This window comes from Dipodomys ordii, unplaced genomic scaffold (genome assembly GCF_000151885.1).
Source record: "Dipodomys ordii isolate 6190 unplaced genomic scaffold, Dord_2.0 Scaffold84, whole genome shotgun sequence".
Lineage (NCBI taxonomy): Eukaryota > Metazoa > Chordata > Mammalia > Rodentia > Heteromyidae > Dipodomys > Dipodomys ordii.
Window position 1 is genome coordinate 5,151,567 of NW_012267300.1, and position 9,426 is coordinate 5,160,992.

Genomic DNA, 9,426 nt, shown 5'->3' on the forward strand with positions numbered 1-9,426 from the left:
TGATCCTCAGATCTCAGCCTCCTGAGTAGCTAGGATTATAGGCATGAGCCACCAGTACCCAGCAGATGTGGTCTTTTCATGTTATTTTTTCCCTCTATTCCCTCCTACCTTTCATCTGCAGCCCCTTTCTTTGGCTAAAAAACAAAAGCAACTGTATTTTTAGTAATATATTTACTCACTAGAATTCTATGTTCCTTTGCCTAATTTAAAATGCTTATGAGTAGAATCTTTTCTGCCTTTCCTGCTTCAAGCTAAGTTGAATTTCACTTGAAGGTGGTCACTGAGATTATAGGTGGAGTGCCAGAGAAACGTTCTTGCTCCTTCTGAGGCCTCTGTTCTGATGCTTACCAACCACTTTGCCCGTGGAGCAGCCACTGTAGATGAACTGCTGGCCTGTGCTATGAGTTGGGGAGAATCGGCAGCGGATAAGGGTGTGTAGCACCCCATGGCCCCTGTATGTCATCAAGGAGCTGTCCCCTGGGAGCTTCAGCTTCCGCCAAGCTGGGGAAGGATGAACAAGAGAGCATTAGATTAGGGAGTATGGTTTTTTTCTTTTTTGTCAGTCATGGGGCCTGAACTCTGGGACTGGGTGCTGTCTCTCAGCTCTTCAGCTCAAGGCTAGAGCTCTACCACTTGAGCCACTGTGCCACTTCTGGTTTTCTGAGTGGTTTATTGGAGATAAGAGTCTCACAGACTTTCCTGCATAGGCTGGCTTTGAACAGCTATCCTCAGACCTCAGCCTGCTGAGTAGTTAGGATTACAGGCATGAGCCAATGACACCCTGCTTTGGGAAGTCTGCTTTTGGTTTGCCTTATATCACTTATCTTTTTAAAAGATCAACACTCAAAGATAACTGCCTAGCCAGGCTTCAACTGTTGACCTCCTACCCAGGCACCAATCCTAGGAATCCCTGTATCTCAACAATAAAATTCATGCCTTGAAAAAATGACTGATGGAAGGGTTCCAGGACTCATAGAAAATAGATAAATTCACTGTGCCCATGCCAGGCCTTACCAGAAATGATTTTAATTACCACCCTTGATGACAATCAGAAGATTTCAGTTCTACTTCTACTCTCACCTTTTTTGGGTACCTGCTGCCAGCGATAGTCCCAGTTTTGCTGTGTGGCAGCCTGGCGTGAAGCTTCCATGCCTTCCCGACTAGAAAAGCGTCGGATATCCCAGAGTTTGATGGTCTGGTCTTTGGAGTTGGAGATGAGATACCGGGCATCACCCTGATTCCAAAAATGGATGGAAGCATCAGAGACTGCCAATGTCAGTGCCTATCAGTCTAACTCCCTTGCTCTAGGGTAAGAACTCCAGTGCTCTGACTTTGCTGCTCTGTCTCTTTTTTGTGTGTGTGCCAGTACTGGGCCTTGTCTCTGGATACTGATAGTACCTGGGGTATTATCTCTGAACTCTTATGCTCAAGGCTAGTGCTCTACCACTTGTGCCACATCTCTGCTTCTGGCTTTTTGTGTGATTAGAGATAAGAGTCTCACGGACTTTTCCTGCCTGAGCCAGCATCAAACCTTGATTCTCAGATATCAGCCCCCTGAATAGCTAGCTCAGCTTGTTTCTTTATCTCCAGTGAACTTCACACTGATGTTTGGTTTCAGATCCCACCACTGAATACATTTTCCATTCTTTACCCAGGACACTGGGTGGGTCATTTATTGCATCCTGTATTATGAGATTATTCTACTTTTCCTGTAAAGAAAGCCCTGCCTTGTTCCTTATAGACTGGTGGGTACAGAAGGGGCTCATGTTTCCTACTTAAGCCTTTCATTAAAGTCTAGCTCTTGCACACCTTTGGTTAATGAGGAACGTGTCAAGTTCCAATCCTAACCCACTTTTATGCCCTCTTGGGCAATAAGAACCTTGGAAGCCAGGCGCCGGTGGCTCACACCTGTAATCCTAGCTACTCAGGAGGCTAGGATCTGAGGATCAGGGTTCAAAGCCAGCCTGGGCAGCAAAGTCCGTGAAACTCTTATCTCCAATAAATCACCAGAAAACTGAAAGTGGCGCTGTAGCTCAAGTGGTAGAGTGCTTGCCTTGAGCTGAAGAGCGCAGGGACAGCGCCCAAGCCCAGAGTTCAAGCCCCACAACCGACCAAAAAAATAAATAAAATAAAATAAAAAAAGAACCTTGGAAGTCTAGCTGTGTAGCCTGGTCTCCCTGCCCACCTTGCTGTCAATGAAAGTGATGCCATCCTGGTGTCCAGCCAGTGCACCCACAGGCTTGGGGTCATCCTCCCGCATGGTGCGGCGATCCCACACCTTGCAGATGGCATCATCTCCCCCAGAGAACAGGATTTGGGAACTTATATCAGCAAAGGCCACTGCGTTCACATCATCCTCATGAGACTCAATCTGGGAGAGAAAGGAACCAAGACATTTAAGGTTTCTTTCTAGTCTTAAAACAAGCTAAACCAGGAGGAAGAGGTCCTAAGTCTCAGAAACAATACCTGAAGGGTACGCCGATTTTGTTCACGATCAAAGACATATAGGCAGCCATCATTGGCCCTATAAGGAAGAGATAAGGAGGGTCCAGAAGCCAGGACTGAGAGAGCTCATACTATGTATGTTCTGGAGTGTCCTGCTGAGAGGTCTTACTGAGGAGCCTCTGTATGTTATGTGTGTATATATATGTGTGCATGTGCGTGTGCATGTGTACAGGCACATACACACAAGAATTCAGGGCCTTGTACTCTTGCTTAGCCTTTTTTTTTAGCTGCTGCTGGTTCTCTACCACTTGAGCCCCACCTCCATTTCTCTCTTTGTTTGGTTAACTGAAGCTAAGAGTCACTCAGACTTGTCTGTCCAGGTGAGCTTCAAACTGTGATCCTCAGATCTCAGTCTCCTGAGAAGCTAAGTCACAGTCATGTGCTACCAGGACCCAGCCATCCCTTTCTGTTCTTGCACAGGAAGTAGGAGAGGAGTTAGCTTTTTTCTTTAAAGGAGGCTTGAGACTTGTTACCTCATACTGGGGCAATGGTAAGTAACTAAATCTAGTATGGTAAGAAAGTAAGCCTGTAAACCTTGACCTTGGAGAAGTCAAGTAGTTCTCTATAGTTGCCAGTGTAGTCTCTGAAAAACAGAATCAATCTCTAGCAGAACTCCTACCTCATTAATTGAGGGACACATTGTTCACACTCACCCTCCCAGTACTTCTCGTCCATCAGAGGAGACAGCAATGGAGAAGACAGCAAAGCGACGCTCATCTGGCCTGCGGAGAGCAAAAAGGGAGCTGTGTTAAGTGATGTCCTTTTCAAGCTTTCATTAACTTACAGAGAAGCTGTGAGGATTAGAAAGAAAAGAATAAACCAGGCCTGCTGGCACATGCTACAATCATCTCAGTAAGAAAAGAACTCAGAACAATGCTGAAACCATCTTTTACCCTGGTCTTCTGGCTAACAGAATAGGCAGGAATTCCCAGGATTCACACAGAAACTTGCAACTATTATACTTTTTTCTTAAAGTGGGAGTTTCAGTTCAAGAAGTTTGCTCCTGGAGAGCCTTGCTTTAAAAGTTTCTATAACTATGAGGAGAAAAGGAAGCCAGTACCTTAGATCCAGGGCAGTGTGTGTGTCTCCTTCCCCATAGATGTTGCAGATATGAACTAAGACAAGAGAAACAAAAATCTTTCATGGATGGGGGACTAAGAGTGGAAATGAAACTAAGAGAACAGGCCATGTCTGGTGGCATAAGCCTGTAATTGCAGTACTCAGGAGGTGGAAACAGGATTGTGAGTTTGAGACCAGTCTGGGCTACAAAGCATAATGTCCTTTTTCAGAACGTCTCTCTCTCTCTCACACACACAGAAATGAAACAAATAACAACAACAAAACCAGAATCAAGGGCAAGAATGTCAGAGCACCTTAAAAATGATTTTCCCAGGGTAAGGCATGAAGGCCTGTCTCAGAGAGGGCTTGTCTTAAGTCCCAGGCTGGAGAATCTTATGCATACTCACTGTAATCAGACCAGCTAGAGTAGAGGAAGTGGTTTCCATCAGGGGTGAAGGCCACATCCAGAACACTCCAGCCTACATCCCGGGCCTTGATGCTCTTGAATTTATGGAAGCGGCCATACTGGCAGTCATATAGTCGAATTGTCTGGTCTGTAAATACAGGGATCAGGCAGAATTATGAAGTAGGCTTCCTAGATCTATATCATTCAGTGTGTCTGTGGAGTCTCCCCTTTACCATGGGAAACATACACTAAGCATCTATAAGCCAAGTTTTGACCTCCCTGGGTCTGGGGCATTCTAGTCTACATGAAGGGGAATGTTCCTTGTTTTATAGGAAGGCAGTTTAATAGGACCAGGGTCTGGTACCTTGGCAAGCAGACATGAATATTTGACCGTCTTTGCTGTAGACGCCACAGAAAGCCTTCTGAGAGTAGGTATCAATGAAGCCCAGATCATTGGGCAAGAAGCTGGTGAAACAGAGGGAAGGAGAACTCAGGAGCAGAATGGACTATCAGTACATTCCTTTTTGGCTTCGTGTATAATTGTCTTTCATTCATTCCATCATCCTCAAAAATGACTGCTTTTCTACTTGTTCACTCTCAAAATTTCAAACCCCTTTAACTTAACCTTAATGCCACTGAGGATTGTTTCAACTCTACCTTCTTTTAAAGCTTAAGAGATTAGACCTATCTGGCCTTTTGAGTCTCTCAACCAAACCCCATACTCACTGAGACATCACTTGAGACTGTTCTCCAAGGGAGAAGCTTCCCTGGTGGCAGAGGCCCCGTTCTCTCTAAATGGAAGGGATTGGAGATATTGCTAGCAGAAAGAGAGAGCTACTTCAGTCAAACCCCCTCCTCCAAGGATACTGCTCTTGCTCAGAAACGGAGATCCCACAGCACGTTGAAGCAGGCTAGCTAACTCTCTAGCCCCTTTCCTTGGGAAGTTTTCTTCCTTTTCCTCTGGGACTGGCAGGACTTCTGACTGCCTCAGCAGGACTGCTGCAGGCTGGCTGAAGGTGGCGCGGCCTACCTGGTACAACATTCGAGGAAAGCTGCGTTCCTGGGCTGCCCGCCTAAGTCCCAGCTGCCCTGTTGCCAATTCCACCTGTGTCTTGATTTCATTGCATTCCAGCTCCCTGGTGTCAGGGGTTGCATCCACTGAGAACAAAAAGATTCATCCACTATGAGTACCAAAAAGATCTTCCATGCCTACAAGACAGCTAGCAAAATTTGTGTCCAAGCCCAATCAATAATGTTGAATGTACTATGGCTGAAGGGTCTCTCTCACATATTAAATGATTTTTATCTTCTTGAATTTGGGGATTTCTAGTGAAAGTCTCTTCCATGGTAAAGCCTCAGACTATCTTTCCTCTTACCAGGTGGGTTGTATCGATCCCCGAGACGACCATCCCAGGCACTGTCATGCTCTTCCTCCGAGTCCGAGAGGGCCTGAATGAGTTGTAAGTTTGCTGCACCTCCTCCCTGCACCAACCTCACTTGTCCTCTGTGGAGAGATCCCCATTATAAAGGAGGGGACCCCTTTCCCAAGTCAACTATGTTTAGAGTCAATGGCTATTCGTTCCTTAACACATTTGGTACTATTTTCAATCATCTGTAAGACACAGTGGGAATCTGACTTATACTCTTAGAGCAAAAACACAGAAGTCCAACATGCTGTGGAGATTAACCTACTAAGTTGAGTTCCCAGAGAGCTAAAAATTCTCCCTCCTCAATCTGGTAGTGCAGGGATTGAACTCAGGACCTTATACATTCTAGGCAACACTCTCTACCACTAAGCCAAAGAGCTAAAAAATCTGAGAACATTTATATCTTAAATTCTGCTGGAGGAATACAGCATTGAACACTAAATTCTGAAGGGATCCTAAGGCCCATCTTCTTTCCAAGGAACCATAATCAAAGAAACAAAGCCAGCTGCACCCTTTGGTGGTTCACTCCTCCAAAGCATTCTTTTCTCTTCTCAAAAACAAGGTTATAGTTAGGTCAATTTAAACTTGTTTTTCAAGTAAATCCACACAGCCTCATATCACATATCATGAGCTTTATAACACCCCTTCCCCAACTTTTGCCTTTACCTCTCACATCTCTCCTTTCCTACTAGGGCCCTCTTTTTCCTCTTCCTTTACTTAGTTGGAAAATAGGTTACATTCGTGTAGTTATAGCCAGGGAAGCTCCCCTAAGCAGCTTCTCAAGCACAAGAGGGGGGTCCTGCTGGTGACCTGCCCTAGGTAAGAATCACTCTGAGTGTGGAGATGAGTGCCATGGGTATTCCCTGGGAAAGTCGTTCTGAAAACATAATAATCCTAGGGTTTGCATTTTGGGATTATATTTCCTATTCTCTGTAATTTTCCTGCTTGGAGTTGAGAGCAGGGGACTGTGGTGGCACCCAGTGGGGTCACTCCAGAGGGTAAGTTACCTGCGGAGGAGATAGGCCAGTACCTGGGCCAGATCCACATCTTCATCCTCCTCCTCTTCTTCCTCACTCCGACGCAGGCCAGCCCCTCTTCGGGACAAGCCCTCGGAGGGGTCTCCAGACCCGGATCCTGCGCTGCTGCTGTTTCGGGATCCCATCTTCTGGTCACAGCATCCTTAAATCCTGTGCAAGGGCTTTTCCTGTCACCTCCTTGAGTTTGGTGAAAGCAAAGCCTGCTCTAGAAATACACGGTCTCCTGAAATAGGGTGGTAGTTATCATTAGGGTGGGGGGGATGACCCTTCCTAGGGACTAGGATTCCTTCTCTTTAGCCTATGACAACTCCCAAGGCTCCAGGAACACAAACCTTTCTCAACCCTGTAGAAAGAAAGAAAGCAGAAAGAAAGAAAGCACAACCCTAGTTTACCAATAAGAATCCTCTGAAAAGGAATTTCTCAGTTTCCTACCTGAAACTCACCTATCCAAGTCCCCTGAGGGGGTGGATTCCCAGGTAACCTCTCCGGCCCACCAATCAAAACCTCTCAAGGAAGAAAGCGTCTCTTAGCTAATCTCATCTAGCCAATCAGAAGCCTTAGGATTCAGAGACCCCCCGACGCCCCCCTCTCAACCAATCAGAGTGCTTTCTTGTGGGTAGCGACAGCCAATGACGCTAGAATTTGGCCTAACACCCACTCCTTAGCCTCACGCCCACGTGGTGTGCCGGGGGTGTGTACACCACAAGGAAAGAGGAAGCTGATAAGCACCTCCCCCTGCGGTTACCCACCAGCCAAGAGCGGTTTCTGGACGCGCAAGGGCGCAAGGGCGGAAGGCCTTGTTTACACCGACTGCCGCTTCAGCAGCAGCCAACCACAACCACTCCACGGTCACGAGCCTCCGGCGTCACGTATCTCCGGGCTTCCGGGCCGGCGGGCGGACGACGTCACGTGACACCAGTGGTGGTCCCGCCCCCTTAGCCCGCTGACTGGATAGGGGAGTCCCGTGATTGATAGGTGGGCGGGAGGAAGTGTGGGAGGGGACTTGAGGACCAGAGTAAGAGCTTGTGCGTGGAGGGGCTTGCGTGTTTAGTGGGTGATCTAAGCGGAATTGTCAAGCTTACTAGATAGAGATAGCGTAATGGCTGGGAGGTGGAAGTATTTTTTCAAGAGCGAACCGTTTGCTTTGGATCCCTTAAGATTGGCCTTGAACTCGGTCGACCCGGCCTGAAGGACTGGCGCCTCAGCGTCACAGATGGGGATCACCTTCTGGGAAGCCTTTTTCTTGTGGAAATGGCCCTTTGTAGACTGTTCCTTAAACGCTCTGTCCTTTTTTTATTTTTTGCTCTGTCCTTTTTTAGACGATCCCTTTACGGTCTTTGCAGACGGTCCCTAATACTCTCGTCCCACCTCCTCTTCGCCTTTCGGAGGCACCACTTCCTTTAGACGCCCCCTGGCGCTCCGGGATTTGCCGACCTTCCCTAAGCTCTGCGTGCCGGCGCTCCGCCCCGCGCCGCGGGTCGTCCGCACGTTCCGGCGTCGCGAACCTTGGGCGCCTTTGGGTTTATGAGTAACAGGGCGGGAGTTCAAGGTCGGGATCGGCCGCGTCCGAAACCCGGGCGGGGGTTGGGAGGTGTGGCTTCCCCGGGTTCGCGCTGCGCACCAGCCCCTCTCCCAGCGGGGTTGCGATCCCCCCCAAAGCGGGTCGCGGCCCCGAGCCCCCCGGTTCCCAGCGGGGCCGGGGCGCGGTGCGCCGCCCTGCTCCTCTCTGCCCTGCTTCAGCGAACGGAGCTGTGCACACAGAAGAGTCCCGGGCCTCCTTCAATGCTCCGCCGTCGGCGGCCATTGAAACCAGCGCCACAGGCCTCGTTTGCCGGACTCCACTAACTGCGGGCAGTTCTGTGCATTAGTACTTATGGAGATTAATATTTCGTGGTTTCTGGGTTATGCAGCCTGGAAAACTCGGGGATCGTTTATGAAGATGATTTCTCCCCCATCTCCTTTGCGTTCAATTCTTCAAGTTCCGTTTTTTTTTTTTTAGCTGATTATTTTTATTTATTTATTTTGTCAGTCCTGGGGCTAGGGCTTGAACTCAGGGCCTGGGCACTGTCCCTGAGCTTCTTACCTCCAGGCTAGCGCTCTACCACTTGAGCCACAGCGTCACTTCCTGTGAATGTGGTACTGAGGAATCGAACCCAGGGCTTCATCCATGTTAGGCAAGCACTCTGCCACGGAGCCACGTTCTAAGTCCTAGCTGATTATTTTTCAGTCACCACAATTTTCCCCATAATTTTTGCTTCTCCCCTTAACAGTAGTTCTGAAGAACTCTCGAGTGGGTCACTGTTATTTGAACTGTTGTTTCTGGCTTTCATGTGCAGGCTTCCAACTTGATTTTTTTCCCCCAACTTGATTGTGTGTGTGTCTTTTTCTTCCAGTGTTTTGTTTCTGCCAAGCAACTATGCCAATATATAAGTTGCTGTTTCCACCTCTGTACCTTTTCTCATCTGAAGGAAGCTTTGTCTCTACCCAACTCCCTTCCACACAGTCTTGCACTTTGACCCAGTAGTGCCATTTCCAGTAATTTAGCCTGGATGCTGGAGGTGTGGCTCAAGTGGTAGAGTGCTGGTCTTGTAAGCGCTCAGGCCCTGAAGAATTCAATCCCCAGCCGTGCCAAAAAAAATAAATATTTTCTATTGGGCCTGTTGTATCTTACACTTGTAATCCTAGATATTTAGGAAGAGGCAGAGGAGGATTGAGGTTCAAAGCTAGCCCAAGCAGAGAAGTCTGAGAGACTCCATCTCCAAACTGGAGATGTAGCTTAAATGGTAAAGTGCCAGTTGGCCCGGAATATGAGAGAGAGTGAGAGAAAGAGAGAGAACGAGAACGTGCAGGAGCACAAGCACCCACAATGAGTTCAAGGGGCTGGGGGCAGGGGGCTCATGACTAATCCTAGCTATTCAGGAGGGATCTGAGGATTACTGTTCAAAGTCTGCCCAGGCAGGAAATGCCATAAGACTTTTATCACTAATTAACC

General features: G+C 47.9%; 1 protein-coding gene across 10 annotated transcripts in view; it reads right to left on the reverse strand.

The window, feature by feature from the left end:
- The window catches only part of Dcaf11 (DDB1 and CUL4 associated factor 11), a 15,187-nt gene extending 7,891 nt beyond the window's left edge, over positions 1-7,296 (reverse strand). Inside the window, exons 1-13 of one of the 10 annotated variants that reach the window (XR_001175411.1) lie at positions 6,878-7,023; positions 6,405-6,777; positions 5,347-5,474; positions 5,001-5,128; positions 4,697-4,761; positions 4,335-4,435; positions 3,972-4,118; positions 3,566-3,620; positions 3,159-3,227; positions 2,467-2,524; positions 2,186-2,371; positions 1,082-1,234; positions 349-503 (exon numbers count right to left, since the gene is read on the reverse strand). Coding sequence is in view for 9 of the 10 variants with exons in the window: in XM_013025431.1 (XP_012880885.1) it covers positions 349-501; positions 1,081-1,234; positions 2,186-2,371; positions 2,467-2,524; positions 3,159-3,227; positions 3,566-3,620; positions 3,972-4,118; positions 4,335-4,435; positions 4,697-4,761; positions 5,001-5,128; positions 5,347-5,474; positions 6,405-6,559 (1,399 nt within the window). In the remaining variant the exon portion in view is untranslated. Of the gene's footprint in view, positions 1-348; positions 504-1,080; positions 1,235-2,185; positions 2,372-2,466; positions 2,525-3,158; positions 3,228-3,565; positions 3,621-3,971; positions 4,119-4,334; positions 4,436-4,696; positions 4,762-5,000; positions 5,129-5,346; positions 5,475-6,404; positions 6,778-6,866; positions 7,024-7,183 lie in introns of those variants that run through there. The other 9 variants (XM_013025431.1, XM_013025428.1, XM_013025429.1 and 6 more) reach the window with 9 other exon arrangements.
- Between the last annotated feature and the right edge of the window lie 2,130 nt (positions 7,297-9,426).